Raw genomic sequence first — 20,033 nt, forward strand, 5'->3', positions numbered from 1 at the left:
TCTCCTTACACACCAGGGACACATATTTATGAATAAAAGCCATCAAAAAGTGCACTTTGTAAAAGAGGGGACCTTGAAAGGACCACTTTACTGGTGTTGAAAAGAAGCCAACATTATTTGTAAGGGTTATAGGCTGTCGCAATAAGATGCTTCATAGAAAACAAGACCACATTGTTACTTTTCTACACTGTCTGCACACTTTGAATAAGAAGTGTCTCTCCAGAGTTGAGTGTGGGTTTATTATAGTAAAAGCAACGATGAATTGTACAGTAAAAAGGACATTCTGTATTTTCATTCTTTTTTTACATTCGGCCTGCAAAGCTAAATGGAAATCAGGTTTTGGAGTGTGCTTAATTGACAGGTCCAGTCTAAACCTGTCCTGCTTGCTCTCGGGGGAAAGTTCCTCCTCCACTGACCTCCATGGCATTCTGACTGTTCCTCTCCTGAGTGAAGGTGGGCTCAGGAGGCCGGTCGAAGAAGAACTCCAGGGTGGTGGTGCACTCAGTGGGGACCCCCGCTCTCTTCTGCACACACACCTCTGGAAAGTGTGTGTTGTAGAGCTGGTGCTGGGTCAGGGGAGGCGCCGGGGTGCTGAGGCTGGACTGGCTGGTGCTGCTTGAGAAGCCCCCCCCACACATGGGCACCACTGCTGTGATGGGACTGTCCTGCCCCCCCGGCAGCTGCCACAGGGGGTCTCCAGAGGCCAGCAGGAGCCTGGAGCTGCTGCTGGCAGGCAGAGGGAACAGGGTGGTGTTCTCGTAGTCATCTGATGACAGGTGGGGGGAGAGACATATAAATCATCCATCAGACTCAGCATAACCACGGTATACTAGTGGCGAGCCGTCAGGGCCCTCTAGGCCCTCTCTGAGGGCCTAAGTTATTCTAAAAAAATAAATGGACACATGTAATATATTTTTTTAAATATTTACTTTGTTATATCAAACAAGCATATCAATACAAATGTTTTGATATGAGTGGATGAGCTACAGCGAACAGGAGAAGGAGAACTTTGACAGGGTCTACGATGAAACCCAGGCTTTGGTTGGCCCACCGCGCAGCCGTGGAGCTCAAGGAGACGTTTGCGCACGGTACAGGGAGCTCCAATGCAGCGTAATTGACAGCCTGCTAACCCAGATTGCCAACCGCTTCAGTGACCACAAAAAGCTTGAATTCCTGGCCCTTCTGGACCGGCAACAGTTCGGGTATTACCGTGACTATTTCCCAACTGCTGCCTTGAAAAGTTTGATGAAGAGCTATGGCGGATATTTCGGCCAGCCTCGACTGCACACGGAACTCACCGTGATGTACGGCATTCATCAGTTTCTCCTCAAAAAGTGAAAGCATGAGACAAGTGTCCACCTTCACATGCATCATCCTGACAATACCTGTGTCCACTGCCTCTGTGGAGAGGTCCTTCTCTGCGCTGAAGCGCATAAAAAGCTACTTGAGGACCACGACTTGCCAAGTCTGACTGTCAGACTTGGCCTTAATTTCTATCGAGAAAGAATTGCTGATTGCTTTAAAAGCAAAGGATCAGCTGCATGACCCCACCATCAAGTGCTTCATCCAAGGACAGAAGGATGGACTTTGTGTTTAAGTGATTTGATCATCAAAGGTAGGCCTAAGTCATTTTCAATGTGGGCTGCCGTGCCGACTTAATTCATTTGTAATTGTTACTTGGCTGTGGGTGCCCTGTCATGATAGGTGTTTATATAAATGGTGTTGTTCTGTGTGGTAGAGGGTCGCTGTCATTGATGCGTTTTTGCACCCCGGGCCGCTGTTTTGATATTCCGCTGAAGTATACGCTGTGACGGAATAACTTCTTTTTTTCAAGGTCAGAGGGCCTAGGTATAAAGGTCACGGCTCACCACTGCGGTATGCAAATGGAAGCTCTCATACAGTAGCTTAGGTACTAAAGATCTGACCACCTTCTGTTCCCTCGTCTCAAAGTCAGTGTTTTTTAAAAGTGTTTTTGGTTACATGCCTCAAATAAGTTCTCTGATCAACACTAGGTTAAGAGACTTTCATATTTTGTTGTACATCATAAAATACATCAGTAAATATCCCACTGGTGAATGTCGGAAGCTTCTATATGTCATAAAAACAGCGGTTGCTAACAAGTGGCTAAATAAGCAACCCAGTGAAATCCGAAAACCATTTAAAAAAAGAAAATACTTTATTCCGAGTGTTCTTGCTTTTCTCTTTGAAAGTCATCACATAACGGCATTGTAATACACGGTTCGGCTGCTTTAATTATTACACATCTGCCGTAGTTATTTATTTATAGAGCCCTGATGAGAAGACCTTTGGACAAACTGGAAGAACTGCCACCGAAACTGAATATGTGAAGTGGATCATAAATGTATCAGCAATTAAACAACATCTTCCATTTCGAAATGTCCCTTATAGGCCTACGTCTGTTTTTGAAATTCAGTTCCTGTCGGATGCCAAAAAAGCCCAAGATTATAGAAAAGGGGGAAATCGTGTTGGTGAACACGAATCAATAGATTAAATGTCGTAACTATAACACGAAATGCTGTGAGACTTGGTTGAAATGAGACTACTTAACATCATCACGCTGAACATTAGCCGCCTTTAGCTTAGCGGTATGATTGGTAGCAATGTGACAATGATGTAACATGTTATGGCCTAATGTTATTTTTTTACTTCTGGAGATTCCACTTAAGCATCAAAAATCATTAAAAGTTCTTTATTATGTGGAGATTATACCTCTGAAGTATAGTTTAAAAATATTTTCTGCAAAAATCCAATCCAATTCCTGCACCACAATTATTTATTATTATTTATTACCATTACCATTTCTTAAAATAGCTTAAGTTGTAATGGAGAAGGCTAAGTCGATATTAAAGGGGCCCTATTCTGCTCATGTTCAGGTTCATGTTAGTATTTAGTATCTCTCCTGTGTATGGATGGGTATCGAGAACCGGTACTAAGTCAGTACCGTTAAGCCGCTGGACAAACGGTGCTGCTATCGGTATATGAATTACGCTACTTCCTTAGTTTAAACAATTATGGTTGGTTGGGAACCCTCATCCTGTATGACGTATCCGGTTTGAGTACCACTCTGATTGGCTACTGTGAATGCCACTCGTCATCTCTCCTAACAGCGCTCTTATTATTGTGAGACTCCCGGGGGCAGACGCAACATCTTGCAAGAAACAGCGTCTCAAGGCTTCTTAACATTTAACAACCTATTAATGATGCATACCCACTTAACGGGAAAACACTCAGCTAACAGGCGATATTGACCATTTGACCTACACGGAACAGAAGTCCAACACCAAGAGTCTAAATCAACACTTAGCGAAAGGGGCTAACAGGGCTTACTTTAGCACATAACTGGCAAAAGCGATATTTTCTACATCATGTTATCTGCACAAACAACATATCACATGAAAGCTGAGATTCCACAGATTCCATTGGCATAAGTCTCATCACTGTACGACCAAAAGTCACTGAACTAGCAGCCGGGAAAGAGCAAGAAAACAACTTCACTTTACGTAGCCATGATGATGATTATGTCTTACCTTTGCTGTTTTGTGATCAAAAGTTGTGTTCAAGGGCATAAAAACAGTTAATCCAATGACTCGGTGTAACTTTAAAATGATTACTGATGATCCATCATTATAATTATAAATAATAAACGCAATAAACGGATTATAATGGTTAGCCGGCCGGAGCTTCCGGTTTAGAAGGTGCGTCTCGTTTTAACTGAATAATGGTCCTGTTTGCATGGATGTATGAACTGCCCCTAATTACCGCCCCCCATACCTGCTTGGTATGACATTGAAAAAGTTACATTCAATAATAAATACAAATAAATTACAATAAAATGACTGTTGTTTAATCTTCACATCTTGTAATCATGCGTATAATTTTGAGCACCAAATTCCTCTCTGAAGAACCAGCACCTTACCGTGGTAGAGAAGTTTGTGTGCCCTGATGAACCTGGGGGCTGTGTTGTCTGGAACCTTGTGTTCCTGGTAGGGTCTCCCATGGCAAATTGGTCTCAGGCAAGGGGCCAGACTAAGATTGGTTCAAAAGACCTCATGAAAGGAAAAACAAGAAGTGAGGATACCCGGCCCGGAGGAAGCCCGGGGTCCCCTTCTGGAGCCAGGCCCAGAAGGAGGACTCGTCGGCGAGCGTCTGGTGGCCGGGCTTGCCACGGAGCCCGGCCGGGCCCAGCCCGAAAAGGCAACGTGGGCAACACCTCCGCTTCTCTGTCCCGCGGGCCCACCACCTACGGGAAACATCGATGGGGTCGGGTGCGCTGCCAGACGGGTGGCAGTGAAAGCGGAGGGTCTCGACGGACCAGACCCGGGCGGCAGAAGCTGGCTTTGGGGACGTGGAACGTCACCTCTCTGGGGGGGAAGGAGCCGGAGCTTGTGCGGGAGGTGGAGCGGTACCAGTTGGATCTGGTTGGGCTCACCTCTACGCACAGCGTCGGCTCTGGAACCTTACTTCTGGATAGGGGTTGGACTCTATTCTTCTCCGGAGTTGCTCAAGGTGTGAGGCGCCGGGCGGGTGTGGGGATACTCACAAGTCCCCGGTTAGGTGCTTCGTTGTTGGAGTTTACCCCAGTGGACGAGAGGGTCGCCTCCCTACGCCTGCGGGTTATGGGGGGGAAAACTCTGACTGTTGTGTGTGCTTATGCACCCAACAGCAGTTCAGAGTATTCGGCCTTCTTGGAGACCCTGGAAAGAGTCCTGTATGGGGCTCCTGAAGGGGACTCCTTAGTCTTGCTGGGAGACTTCAACGCACATGTGGGCAATGATGGAGACACTTGGAGGGGCGTGATTGGGAGGAACGGCCCCCCTGATCTGAACCGGAGTGGTGGTTTGTTACTGGACTTCTGTGCTAGTCATGGATTGGCCATAACAAACACCATGTTCGAACATAAGGATGCTCATAAGTGTACGTGGTACCAGAGCACCCTAGGCAGAAGGTCCATGATCGATTTCGTTATCGTATCATCGGACCTGAGGCCGTATGTTTTGGACACTCGGGTAAAGAGAGGGGCGGAGTTGTCAACTGATCACCATCTGGTGGTGAGTTGGGTCGAGTGGCGGGGGAAGCCTCTGGATAGACCTGGTAAGCCCAAACGTGTAGTTCGGGTGAACTGGGAACGTCTGGAGGAGGCCCAAGTTCAGGAGGCCTTCAACTCACACCTCCGGCGGAGCTTTTCGGGCATTCCTGTGGAGGTTGGGGACATTGAACCAGAGTGGTCGGTGTTCAAAGCCTCTATTGCCGAAGCCGCGGTGGGGAGCTGTGGTCTCAAGGTCTTAGGTGCCTCAAGGGGCGGTAACCCTCGAACCTCCTGGTGGACACCGGTGGTCAGGGAAGCCGTCCGACTGAAGAAGGAGGCCTTCAGGGATTTGTTATCCCGGGGGACTCCCGAAGCAGTTGCAAGGTACCGACAGGCCCGAAGGGCAGCAGCCTCATCCGTGGCCGAGGCAAAGCAGCGGGTGTGGGAGAAGTTCGGAGAAGACATGGAGAAGGACTTTCGGGCGGCACCAAAGTTGTTCTGGAAAACTGTCCGACACCTCAGGAGGGGGAAGCAGGGAACCATCCAAGCTGTGTACAGTAAGGATGGGACGTTGTTGACCTCAACTGATGGAGTGTTGGGACGTTGGAAGGAACACTTTGAGGAACTCCTGAACCCGACAACTCCGCCCTCTATGTTAGAGGCAGAGCTGGAGTATGACGGGGGATCAACGCCAATCTCCCGGGGGGAGGTCACTGAGGTCGTCAAACAACTCCACAGTGGCAAAGCCCCGGGGGTGGATGAGATCCGCCCGGAAATGCTGAAGGCTCTGGGTGTTGAGGGACTGTCATGGTTGACACGTCTCATCAACGTTGCGTGGAAGTCGGAAACGGTACCGAAGGAGTGGCAGACCGGGGTGGTGGTCCCCCTTTTCAAAAAGGGGGATCAGAGGGTGTGTGCCAATTACAGAGGCATCACACTACTCAGCCTCCCCGGGAAAGTTTACTCCAAGGTACTCGAAAGGAGGGTCAGGCCGATTGTCGAACCTCAGATTGAGGAGGAACAATGCGGATTCCGTCCTGGTCGTGGAACGACGGATCAGCTTTTTACTCTCGCAAGGATCCTGGAGGGGGCCTGGGAGTACGCTTATCCGGTCTACATGTGTTTTGTAGACTTGGAGAAGGCGTATGACCGGGTTCCCAGGGAGTTACTGTGGGAGGTGCTGCGGGAGTATGGGGTGAGGGGGTCTCTACTCAGGGCCATCCAATCTCTGTACTCCCAAAGCGAGAGCTGTGTCCGGGTCCTCGGCAGTAAGTCGGACCCATTTCCGGTGAGGGTTGGCCTCCGCCAGGGCTGCGCTTTGTCACCAATCCTGTTTGTAATATACATGGATCGGATTTCGAGGCGTAGTCGTGGGGGGGGGGGTCTGCAGTTCGGTGGACTAAGGATTGCACCACTGCTTTTTGCAGATGATGTGGTTCTGATGGCTTCATCGGTCTGCGACCTTCAGCACTCACTGGATCGGTTCGCAACCGAGTGTGAAGCGGCTGGGATGAGGATCAGCACCTCCAAATCTGAGGCCATGGTTCTCAGCAGGAAACCGATGGACTGTCCACTCCAAGTAGGGAATGAGTCCTTACCCCAAGTGAAGGAGTTCAAGTACCTCGGGGTCTTGTTCTCGAGTGAGGGATCAATGGAGCGTGAGATGGGCCGGAGAATCGGAGCAGCGGGAGCGGTATTGCAGTCGCTTTACCGCACCGTTGTGACGAAAAGGGAGCTGAGCCGGAAGGCAAAGCTCTCTGTCTACCGGGCCATTTTCGTTCCTACCCTCACCTATGGTCATGAAGGATGGGTCATGACCGAAAGAACGAGATCGCGGATACAAGCGGCCGAGATGGGTTTCCTCCGCCGGGTGGCTGGTGTCTCCCTTAGAGATAAGGTGAGAAGTTCGGTCATCAGGGAGGGACTCGGAGTTGAGCCGCTCCTCCTTCGCGTCGAAAGAAGCCAGTTGAGGTGGTTCGGGCACCTAGTTAGGATGCCACCTGGGCGCCTCCCTAGGGAGGTGTTCCAGGCACGTCCAGCTGGGAAGAGACCAAGGGGTAGACCTAGGACCAGGTGGAGGGATTATATCTCTTCGCTGGCCTGGGAGCGCCTTGGGATCCCCCAGTCAGAGCTGGTTGATGTCGCCAGGGAAAAGAAAGTTTGGGGCTCTCTGCTGGAACTGCTGCCCCCGCGACCCGACCACGGATAAGCGGGAGAAGATGGATGGATGGATGGAAATTATTGAAAAGTATCGATAAGAGTATCGAAAAATACCGGTATCGATAAGCAGTATCGGTATCGATAAAATCCTAACAATACCCATCCCTACTCCTGGGACATGTCTCCATGCTTTAATGTTCAAAAAGCTCTTTATTTTTCTCATACTGCCTGTACTGCAGCACCTCTTTTCACCCTCCCCCTCTGAGGGAACAAAGTGATTTGAGCCTTTGCAGACCATTGACATGCATCAAACATATAACCCACTACAGGAAAGGGAAATAGCAGAAAAGGGCCTCTTTTATTTGTGCTACTACTCCAGTCAACCTTTTTTCGTGTCCACAAATTTGCGTCCAGGAAGATCCAAAATAATCTTTATTGACTGCTTTGAAGAAGCTGTTCTGAATCTCACCTGGTGAGCTGTCCACTTTCATTTGAAAGTAGGTCTTGCCCCCCACCATGTCCGGCTCCGGCCCCCCCACACTGAAGGAGGATCTGGATGGCAGGATGTTGACGTAGGTAGCCAGGGACGTGCTGCTGTCTCCGGACAGCACCGACAGCAGGGGCACTGACTCCAGGTCAGCGTCTGCTGCACACTGCTCCACAGACTGCGAGGGGAGGAGGTGGTAGTACTGGCCTCTGGCTGGGAGGGGGGCGTCCATGTCCTTCAGCTGGGACACACACCACCTCTTCAGCTCGTGACTCACCGCGGCCTGCAGGAGAACATATTCTACATTCTGAGAATTCTGACTATTATTCTGTGAAATCTGGCATCTCTCTTTTAATAAGGATAACTCTCAGTCCTCAGGTGACTCTTTTTACAGTTATTTGATACATAGTTGTGTCAAACAACATTGACCTTTTATTTATAATCAGTATGAGGTTATGTAGAGTGTGGCTTCACCTTCATTTGTTTAAAGCACATACATCTGTTTGGAATACAATTCTATATATTATTACAGTAAACATTATGTTTTTCCATGGTACAGTATTGCATTTTACATGCAGTTTTATCTTATAATATTTGACATGAACATAGTATAGATATTGCTGCATTTTCCTTTCATTATTGTATCAATTGCACTTTTTTCTTCTATTCTGTTTTCTAACTATATTGTAGTGCGTTGTTAGAGCAGCCTGGGACTTGAGACTTTCTTTGCCAAAACCTACGAATTATATATTGTGCATATGACAATAAAAAACATTGAATCTTATTCCTGCTCAGAAGGTCACAAAATAAATGTTCCCTTCAAAGGAAGGGTTCCGTCATGAACCTGTGTCGTGAGGGCCTCCTCCCGGCCCTGGGCGGCTCTCTGCTCGATCCTGAACCCCGTCCTCCTCCTCTCTGCTGCGGCTCTCTGCTCACTCAGGAGGTCCAGCACCTTCATCTGCACACGAGTAGGAACAATTGCTTGAAAAATTGCTATATTTGAATTTAAAATAAATGGTTGTTAATGCACGCAATCTGTATTTGAATAGTCAATATGGTCAAACAATGTAGATCTTAGTTATTGTTCTTCAGTCATATTTCCCAATAAATGTATATATTCACACAGAAATGTAGGAATGTATATCATACTTTGACCATCCAAGTGAACTAAAACATCAGTTTAAGAAATTGAACGTCAAAGCAATGAATAATTAAACTCAGGTCCAGGAGAGGGGCCACATCTCGACACCCCTCTGATCACCTGCTAAGCTACTGTACAACACATCTGGACTTGTTTCAAACATCCCTTTATTTCTCTCTCCCTACATCCCTTCATCAATCCATCTCTCCATGCCTGCATCCTTTGTCCATTCATTCCTCCCTTTGAACCTTGATCCCTCCCCAATGACATCCCTTCATCAGGCCCGGACTGGCCATCGGGAGCACCGGGAGGTTTCCCGATGGCCTGGCCTGCTAAGTGGCCTGCTGGCCTAAGGATATTTTTTTTATGTATGTATAGTGAACGCAACGCTGCGCAAATGTGGGTCTGACTCTGCCTCACAGAAGGTGACTGGCTGTCTACATGATGTGGCCTGCCGACATGGCCACTTTCATACAGATCATACACTAATGCCCTCGATTGGTCTCTGTGTCATTCAAGCTCGGGAGGGTGTGTGTTAGTGTGTGTGTGGTGCGAGCGAGTGAGATAAAGCGCACGCGCCGGTTACGTGTATTGTTGTTGTTAGCATCTGGTGCTAGCTAGCTGCGCTAACGGATATAAGGAGCTTTTTCAACAACAAGGTGGAGGGAGAGTCCTCTCCTGTCAGACTGAGAGACTGATAACTACAGCTCAGGTGAGGTAAATTACTCTCTGAGTGTTTAGATCAGGGGTGTCAAACTCAAGGCCCGGGGGCCAAATCCGGCCCGCGACTTCATTTCATGTGGCCCGCAAGAGCTCTGAAAGAATGTAATATTTTTATTATACGGTTACAGGCCAATTTACAGATGCACGATGTCCATAAACTACATGTCCCACAATACATCTTACATTAGATTTTTTTTTTTTTATTTAACTGTAACTTTTTTTCAGAATTTGGCTTTTCTTTTAAAATAATTTTGTGACATTCTCACTGAAGAGACTTGCACTTATTTGCCCTAGACTTCTTCTTTCAGACGTAATTTTCTATTAAGCTTTTACCCTATCCGATAATAATCCAATGCAGAGGCAATAAAGTAATATAATACATTATTTTAAATATATAAAATATTTATATATGTATTTTTATATAGTCTTAAAGTTACAACCGGCCCTTTGAGTGCAACCATAATGCTGATGTGGCCCGTGATGAAATCGAGTTTGACACCCCTGGTTTAGATAGTTAACTTAGTCTAAGTTATCTCAGTGGGTCTCTAACGGTTTGGTCACCATCTTTGTAAACACATATTTCCATTTGAGGGGGGAGTGATTAGCAAAATATGCATGAACAATAATAAAAAAAAAACGTTAACTAGGTGAAAAAAGGCAAGATAAACTATTAAAACTTGTTGAGAGCTAAAACTAGTCTTTGCTTCTGCCTCAAAGTGGAGCAGGAGGGAGAGGAGGGAGACAGGTGAGGCTGGTTCAGGAGCACACTCACAACTATAAATGAACCAAAAACAAATAAATAAACAAGTTTCAATGTTTTTTCATATTGGATATGGTATGTTATTGGTTATGGCCATGTTTTTATGATTTTATGATTATTTAAATGTATACAGTTATGTTTCATATGGGTGTAGTCTCTTTATTTCCCCCTCAAAATGCACCAGATTGATGCATTTAAGTCCAACATTTAAAAAAAAAATCTTACCAGGGGAGCATATAGAATCCCCCCTATAGGATTTGAGGTACACCCCCACTTAAAATATGTTCACATAGGTTCCTAAATAGATTTGCACATTTTTAAAAATAGTAACCCATGTCCATATGTTTATTTTTGGGTAGATTTAGAGGGCTAAATCACTATGGGCAGCAATGCTGTAACAATTGACAAATAGATCCAGCAAAATGGCACAAAAAACTGGTAGTGGCCTAGCTGGGTGTATAATTCCCGGCCTGACTTATTGTCCCAGTCCGGCCCTGCCCTTCATCCATTATTACTCCTTCCCTTCATATTCAGGGCTCGACATTATCAGAGCTATTTAATAGAAGAGTTACGACATCTCCGTTCACTCCAATGGACCACTTTTTTACAGCAATGGCGGATCGTGGAGCCTCTCAATCGTTCCCCAGAAGTTAGCGCCAAGGCTGGCAGAGCTGTGGAGTTGCAGCATAATACACCGTTCGTGACGGACTTTTAAAGGTAAGAAGAAGTTTAAAGATTTATATTGCGGATATTATCAGTACATCTGATTCAAATGAACATGTGTATTAAAGGATGTCAGTGGATTATCCCTAAATTAGTAGATTTAAGGAACGTTTACAGATAACAGATTAAGCTAGCATACCGAAGCAAGTTAGCAACACACGTTGAACAGCCTTTTAATTGTAAATTCCGTTCTCTTAATGTCATTTCGTCCAACATGTTGAATTAGAGAAGAGGGGCTTCTAAACGGGATTGTATGCGGGGGGTGGAGGGAGTTAAATATTAGATAAATATAACTTTGGTGTGTGTAAGAGTGAGTGTTTTTAGCAGAGCCATATTGTGTCCCTGTGATTCTGTTGATTATTACCTGTCTGTATAATGTTGCAGCCCAGGTGATTCTGGATTGATGGCAAAGGGAGAGGGACTTAAGTGAGAGTGAAAACACAAAGTACGTTTAATACTACTGTTTTATATAAGTAAACACCTTATCTCCCCAAGGCATTTCCCATCCAATAGGTGTGCTGTGTGTGTATAACCCTTTCTCCTGTCTGTTACTCCCTCTTTCAGCACAAGAACCAGAGGGGGGTTCAATGGAGCCTGAATACCTGCACTGAGACCCTCACCCCGCACCCTGAGTCTCAACTCTCAGTGTTTTTCAAGCCTTTCCCTGTTTTTTTGTATTAAACAAAACATTAAGCTTTCCCAATGGTGTGGTTTTCGTTTTGTGAAAAAGTGCAAATGCAGTGTTTGTATATAAATCACATATTTTGTTGCTGTTGGTCGTGAAATTGCTCCTGCTGACTTGAGCCAGCCATTTTTTCCTCCGCTCTGTGTCAGTGGGGAAGCCGTACATTCGTACTCCTTTCTCTGAGCGATTTGAGCATCCCCAGGCAGCACATCAAACCATGGTGGCGACTAGGAGGCAGCACATCAAACCATGGTGGCGACTAGGAGGCAGCACAGCACACCAGGACAACACGGAGGAAAAGGCACCGACAAACTGCATGATATGCTATTCAATGTTTATTGAATTCCATGTATTTGTAATGGATGTTCCTAAAGCAACACATTTAACATCATCATTATCATCATATGCTGCTAGTCCTGCTGCTGCTGCTGCTAGTCCTTTGATAGTCACCTGTCGGTCTCCTGTCCTTTCTGAAAGCCATAAAGACGACATTAGTCATGTAGATAACTTGTGTCCTCAGTTACCAGGGGATTACTGAAACTACCATGAATTTAAGAAAATGGTAGAAATGAATCCAATCTGAATTTTAAAGTATTACTTTAGATCCCCTCCCTCTAAATGTATCAATAAACATTAGAAAGTGATGCTCCTGACTACCATACAAGTTTAAGAAGATAATATTGGTTTGAAAGAATTCAAAGCTATAAATAAACAGCAACAGGCTCTTTAACCAAGGCACTGTTAGTAACATGTAAACTAGTTGTTCACACTAATCCTAATATTATCACTTAATATTAGCAAATTCGATTTTATTTTTTAAAACATATTGATGTAAATACATACACATATCGATTTGTTGTATAAATATTGCAAATCAAAACCTTTATTCACTAATAATTAACAAAAATCGTAGTTCTATCTCCTGTTATCAATGCATTCACATTGCCCGCCATGAACTTCCGGGGAACGATCCCTCGTCTACATGAACCACGTGACGATAACCGTTTTTGGACTTCCGGTGTCGTAACTCTTCTATCTATATGGCGCTGGACATTATAAATGGCCCGCTGGCCCGGAAGCACTATTTAGACACCCCGGGCCAGCATAACGTACTTTCCACTTGCCCGCTCGGGCCACTAAAAATATTGCTTTAAAAAAATGGTCCTGTGGTATCAGTATTTTGACTAGCAATTTAGTTAAATTGTTTCGTTTATTAACGCTACAACATAGCGTTTCGTGAGTCGGTTGTCATTGTTGGGTGAAAAGCAAACAGCTGTTTGCTGCGGAAGCGCAGCGCGAGCAGGCTCCCGTGAGCGGGAGCGCGCTCCTTCACTACAGACTATCGCGCCACCTAACCATTCGCCAAAATGTTTTTAATACCAGCGGTAACCGGCCAAGCGCCGGGCAAAAAACAATCTTCAAATAAAAGAAAGTCACCGGAGGAGTTAAAGGAGAGTGACAGGGAGCATGAGAAGAAGAGGAAGAGAAAGTTTCAGCCATCTGATCGATGGAGTTGGCCTCTATAGAGTGGTGCAGTGACGCGTCCTAAAACCCTTTTATAATCTATTGATTAGATTTATGTTCGAAAATTATAAAAGTAGGGTAGACATGTGGAGATTATCCGGCTGAACAAAACGTGCATTTATCAAACAGGTTTGTTTTCCACAGACCTTATTTCCAGCTATTTTCCAAAACCCTGTGGAGAAATCCCATTGCTTTTTGTGGAGGGAACCAGCAGCTTACTTCCTGGTTTCAGGACACGTCACTGGCTGCACTGCTCTCAATATGATGCCAATATAAACAAGGTCTTCTTTAGTCGGCTCAATGCCGACCTATGCTGACAAGTAAGTGAAGAGTAGACAATATAAAGGTATTGGCTTTAGGGAAATGTCCCACCAGTTTAGGATAATGAAGGTTCTAATCTAATCTATTACATAGCCATTACATTTCTAACTCCTAATGACAGGAAGGCAGAAAGCGCATTATACAAATAATAATACTCATAATAATAGCAGACATTTTTTAACAATGACCACAATATCATTATTTTAATAAACCAAATATGAACAATTGAGGGAAATGATTCAAATGTTGTAGTACACGTAGTAATAGTTGGGTGGGTAGAAGGGGGTATCATGCACCCCCCTGAAAATACTTTTAATCAGCTTTTCTAGATTGAAAAAATGGTGTAGAAAATGATTAGCTATGTTAAAAAGTTGAAAAATTGTCCCACGTATATTTTTTTCCCAAATTAGTGTTTATTTACCCTAAAAATCGAGTTTCACTCTTTTTACACCTTTCACTATATCTCAGCCATTATTGCAGATAACTGAACAAATAAGGTATCCAGATCCATGTTTTGAGGGTCAAGGAACACAATAAAACTATTCTTAAAGTGATCACATGTGTCTGTGGCATGCTATTATGTCAATTAGTGCCGCCATTACAAGAAAATAGCATTTTAGTCTTGTACCAAGAACGATGTATTTTGCACCGACAGAGAAATATTCTTATAATCAGTGTTTCCTAAGTGTAAAAAGTATGTAGGAAATGATGAGCTATGTTAAAATGTTGTCTGGATGTCCCACATGTATTTTTTATGCAAATTAGTGTCACAATTGCCAAAAACGGAATTTTCACAATTTTCACTCTATCTCAGCCATTATTGCAGATACATGAACAGATAATGTGTCTAGACCCATGTTTTGATGGTCAAAGATCACAATAAAACTATTCCCAAAGTGATCACATGTATCTGTGGCATGCTATGCAAATTTAGAGACGCCAATATTACAGTACAGTAAGTGAACACATAAGGTGTCTAGACAGATGTTGTGTATTTAACCAATATTTATTTGTTTTGTACTAGCCTACAGCAAGGGTCAAACATCATAATATGTATTGATGTGACTACTCTTTCCCAATCCAGATAAGCAGTCAAGGTTTGGCTCTCCACTATCTGATTAATACTCAATCTGAATCATCGTTTTCAATGCTATCATCAGAGTCAAATTCCTCTTCCTCTTCCTCTTCCTGTTCACGCTCTGTCGTGTCCAGGAGATCAACCAGGGAGGTTGGCAGCACAGGACCACAGGACCACACCGGTCTCAACACTCCATCAGTCCTCATCCATCCCTGCTCCTCATCATAGGGGTTTGGTTTTTCTAAAATGTATTCATCAGCTCGCTTGTACAGGGCGACGCGATGGTTCACACGTTGGACGTACGACTTCAGAGCATCATAGCATGGAGGAAGGCGAGCCAGGTCAACCTTAGACTTGGCAGTGAGTTTATCGTCCTGCCCCACCATTTTGCGCAGCAACTTGGCACGGACTACGTCCACTGAAGACTCACGACTCTCTCCATATATCAGACAGGTGAATTGCTCCAACTGCTTTAGCACCTCAGGCTTGACATTCCAGTTGTCGCCGAGTTGACTGAACGCCCTGTGAAACTTCGGGTTCTTCTCCAGCTTTTTCAAGGGCCCCACCTTCCCCTTCCCTTTGAAGGCACTGGTGCAGTCTTCTCCGCTGAACACATGGAATCCAAGAAGTGTGGCACAGTAGTCTTCTCCCAGGGATTCTGCGAGCTCAGAGAGGTTGAGAAGTTGTCTATGTTTCCCTGACCCCGTATCCAGGTATATAGTCAGCCTGATGGCATGAGCGTGGTAAAGAAGAATCACAAAGATATGTGTCAGGTGTTCAGACTACAGCATTCTTGTACCCAAGGGCAGCAGCGTGATGAAGGTAGAGTACCACCCTTGTATCAGTCTCTTCCTGGTTGCTGTAGATTGTGGGGAGCTCACGTACCTCAACCTGATACACAATGGGACATTGCACTTTGATCAACAATGACAGAGACACAAATCAGAGATAATCACTTAGAGTATAATTAAACCATCAATCACTTTTAATATGGGCTTTCAATTTACCTTGCCATTTGAGGAGAGAAGTTGATGGGCTCTCCCTTCCACGACCAGCCCTGCCATGTCTGTTCTTTCCAGCCTTGAAGCTGCCTGTTGATCACTCCATACACGCAGCAGGAGCTGGCAGAGTTGCTTTTTGTTGTCATCATTTGTGAGAAACATCTTGAAGTCATATGGCTTCCTGGTTGCTGGTCCAGCCAAAATGATCTTCTCTGAACTGCCACGTCTCAAGCTCTCCTGTGCTTTGATAGATCCTGGATGGTAACTGTCAGTCGAGAACAAAAAGTGCTTTTTGGCCATCATCTGATCAAGCACTTGTAGGCATATCTCCCCACAGGTTGGAGGAAGGTTGGTGAGGACATGGAGCAGAGCCATGCCATCCTGGATGAACAGGGCATCCTTAGGGTATGGCAGATCCTTTGGGGTGGTGTCCGCCAGAATGTAAAGAAAGGGTCCAATCATAACCACATGACGGACAAATGTTTCTGGCCAACACCAGATGATGGGTAGGGCTTTCATACAGACACCAAGATCAAATGTATTCAGGACCCACCTCTGATCCACCTGATCAGTGGCTAGCTCAGAACGCTTCAGGAGCTCACGAACAACTGCATTGTCAGTGATTGGTTGATGGATGGGCGTGCCGTGAAGTAGTCCACTGTTGATTTTCTGAGTGGAGGAGTACCAGTTGCAGAGGTGAAGCCCCCTAGTCTAGGCACAGGCTGCTGTCCATTGCTTCCGATGTACCTGATAAAGAGCCAGCTGTAGTACACTTGCATCTCAGTTGCATAGACTGTGTCATTCTCTGCTGGCGGTGTGAATGATGAGCCATCATTAAACTTTGGGTCGGCGCGAGTGAAGTGCAAGGGTGGGAGTGTTTCTGGTGTGTTGACTTTCAGGCTACACTGTTGCGACTTGTCGATGACGGGTAGCATTCGGACCTTGTTGCTCTCAAAACCAGGCTTGACCACCTGGACCATGATTCCCCCAGCACTGTTGACAATGTTGCTGCCGTGCACACTGGGTGTGGTTTTATTCAAATTGTCCCACTCACAGTGGAATACCATGTTTCCCTCTCCTATCACAATTGCGGGTGTCCGATAGGATGAGACTTTGTCCATTACCTTTGCCAGGGCAGTTTCCAACTCCAAACCAAATCCGTAGCTCTCAGAGTGGCCAAGCCTGTGTAATATTGTGGAGAGCTGCTTGCTTCTGAACAAGTGCCTGACAGTCACACAGAGTAGAATGTGTTTTGGTAACTTCCATTCTCCCTCTGACACTGCACCGCACAGTTCTTGCTCAATGGAGAATACCAGGCGCTTAATCTTTTCATTCGTCTCCATGTCTTCCTTGCCAGCCATAACCATGCTGAGAAACCGGACGAGGTCTGTGGGTAAGAGGTTTTCAGAAGTGAGCTCCATGTCGTCAGCTGTTGGCGGCCACTGTAGGTCTTTGGACTCTCTGAAAGCCTGCAGAATATTCTGGCGGAGTAGGAGAGCAACGTTTTTGTACTTGTCTGTGGTTCTGAGAGTGTAAGCTCGTGCAACGGCATTCGATACCGTGATTTTCAAGCTGTACACCAGCCAGAAAGAAATGGCATCAGCATTGTCGTGGTCAACTCTCGTAAACTGGATATGCTCCTAGATTGGATCTTTCTCTAGCCGTTTCAGGAGTTTCTCTGAGTGATAATTTGTGTTCTCGTACCCATTCAATTTCAGCTCTTCCACATACAGCATGCGCAAGGAAGATAGCTGTAGGACCCCAATTTGCTGGACTACATGAGTTCCAATGTGTTCCAGTACTGAAACAAATGCTTTGTCATGGGTGGCTGACATGAAAGCTTGGTTGGTATTCTTAGCTCCTGCTTTAAAAATACTGCTGCGCTCGTAGTTGGCTAATGCTGTGCGGAAAGATTTAAAGCACGACTGATGGTGTTTAGCCTCACAAGCAAAGAGGTCTTTGCCCTTCACTTGTCTTTGAAGTCAAACTAGACCCATATTCTCAGCCCGTGATTCTATTCGCTCCCATGCATTTTCTTTGTTCTTATAAGATGGGAAGTATTCAGGTCTTTCAGTTTTACGATGACCATCTTTGATCTAAACTTTGTCGCAACTAACACATTTTAGTTCGGGTTTTTTTTGGTGTGAACGCAACTTTTCGGAACTATATCGGAACTATTGTGGGAAAAGTACTCCGGTGTGAAAGCGCCTAAAGACACCCTGTTATACAATCAGAACTTTTGAAAATTATAACAGATGTTCTGAGGCAAGGCAAGGCAAGGCAAGTGTATTTATATAGCACTTTTCTACACAAGGCAATTCAAAGTGCTTTACAAAAAATGAAAGACACTAAGCATTAAAAAAGAAAAGCTAATAAAATAATCATTAAAAGAAAAAATACATGGATAAAAGTTACAGTGCAGTTTAAGATATGAATAGTTCAATTAAAAGCAGCGACAAAAAGAAAAGTCTTCAGCCTGGATTTAAAAGTAGTAAGAGTTGCAGCGGACCTGCAGGTTTCTGGGAGTTGGTTCCAGATGTTTGGAGCATAATAACTGAACGCTGCTTCTCCATGTTTAGTTCTGACTCTGGGGACAGAAAGCTGACCAGTCCCTGAAGACCTGAGAGATCTGGATGGTTAATCATTTAGCAGTAGGTCAGTAATGTATTTTGGGCCTAAACCATTCAGTGTTTTATAAACCAGCAGCAGTATTTTGAAATCTATTCTTTGACACACAGGAAGCCAGTGTAAAGACTTCAGAACAGGAGTGATGTGATCCACTTTCTTAGTGTTAGTGAGGACTCGAGCAGCGGCGTTCTGAATCAGCTGCAGCTTCCTAATAGATGTGTTAGTGAGACCTGTGAAGACACCATTGCAGTAGTCGAGTCTACTGAAGATAAAAGCATGGACAAGTTTTTTTTTTGGAGCCTTGAGGAACCCCACATGTCATATTTGTCAACTCAGATGTGTATGGCACAGATGTGTATCTGAGAACAGCCATCATGTTCCACAGTTTAACCTGTTAAGCCCTGGGCCTATTTTTCAGGCCTCAGGCTCGAAAATGACATGCCCACAATGAATGATTATATCTTCACAACTAAAAGGGGTATATGAATAATATTTTGTATCAAAGCAATGATAAAAAATGTTAATAAATAAATAAATCTATCACTACACGACATATTTAAAAAAATGAATGCCATTTTAGTTTTTTGTTACTTTGTTCTGAAAGCTGAACCTGCTGCTCCTCACAGAGAGAAGAGGGAAGAGGCTGTGAATTACTTTACATTGTTGATAAGGGTGGATAGCCCCCATTGTTCTGTGTGTCAAAATGAAAGACAGCCCACACATGCAACTAGACATGAGTCTAGTTGAGTTAGCTACTTACCTTGTTTGTTTGAAGGTTGAATGTGTGTGTGTGTAGCCAAGTTAGCTACTTGTTTGTTTTTGGCGGGAAAAATTGTTCACTACTGCCAGAGCTGTATGCCACAGATACATGTGATCACTTTGAGAGAATAGTATTATTGTGATCTTTGACCATCAAAACATGGGTCTAGACACATTATTTGTTCATGTATCTGCAATATTGGCTGAGATAGAGTGAAAAGTGAGAAAATTCTGTTTTTGGTAATGGTGACACTAATTTGCATAAAAAATACATGTTTACATTTTAACATAGCTCATCATTTTCTACATACTTTTTACACTTAGGAAACACTGATTATAAGAATATTTCTGTGTCGTGCAAAATACATCGTTCTTGGTACAAGACTAAAATGCTATTTTATTGTTTTGGCGGCACTAATTAGCATAATAGCATGCCACAGACACATGTGATCACTTTAAGAATAGTTTTATTGTGTTCCTTGACCCTCAAAACATGGATCTGGATACCTTATTTGTTCAGTTATCTGCAATAATGGCTGAGATATAGTGAAAGGTGTAAAAAGAGTGAAACCGATTTTTAGGGTAAATAAACACTAATTTGGGAAAAAAATATACGTGGGACAATTTTTCAACTTTTTAACATAGCTAATCGTTTTCTACACAATTTTTTCAATCTAGAAAAGTTGATTAAAAGTATATTTCAGGGGGGTGCATGATACCCCCTTTTACCCACTAGAATATAATGTAGTTAGTGCATACATTACTATGGCAACAAATGTGTTCATTTTCTTCATTATTAGTCGATTTTTTTGGACGAATGCTCCGGGCCAGAGGTTACAATGGTGGGGCCAGTGATAATACAATTCCACCGGCCCGGAGGGCCAGTGGCATTTTACCCGAATTAAGCCCGAAGGTCCCCGCCGACGGGGACCCTGATTTTTTTTATACACACTCACACAAATATTTTTAATATTTTTTTAAGAATCTTTTTTTTTA

The 20,033-nt window shown here is 44.4% G+C and overlaps 1 protein-coding gene across 1 annotated transcript in view; it reads right to left on the reverse strand.

The window, feature by feature from the left end:
• Window positions 1-20,033, reverse strand: part of ankrd6a (ankyrin repeat domain 6a) — a 37,782-nt gene that overhangs the window by 4,381 nt on the left and 13,368 nt on the right. Inside the window, exons 11-13 of the mRNA XM_034111989.1 lie at window positions 8,539-8,652; window positions 7,677-7,977; window positions 417-766 (exon numbers count right to left, since the gene is read on the reverse strand). Coding sequence (XP_033967880.1) covers window positions 417-766; window positions 7,677-7,977; window positions 8,539-8,652 — 765 coding nt within the window. The remainder of the gene's footprint in view (window positions 1-416; window positions 767-7,676; window positions 7,978-8,538; window positions 8,653-20,033) is intronic.

The sequence above is a fragment of the Pseudochaenichthys georgianus genome, chromosome 22 (assembly GCF_902827115.2).
Source record: "Pseudochaenichthys georgianus chromosome 22, fPseGeo1.2, whole genome shotgun sequence".
Lineage (NCBI taxonomy): Eukaryota > Metazoa > Chordata > Actinopteri > Perciformes > Channichthyidae > Pseudochaenichthys > Pseudochaenichthys georgianus.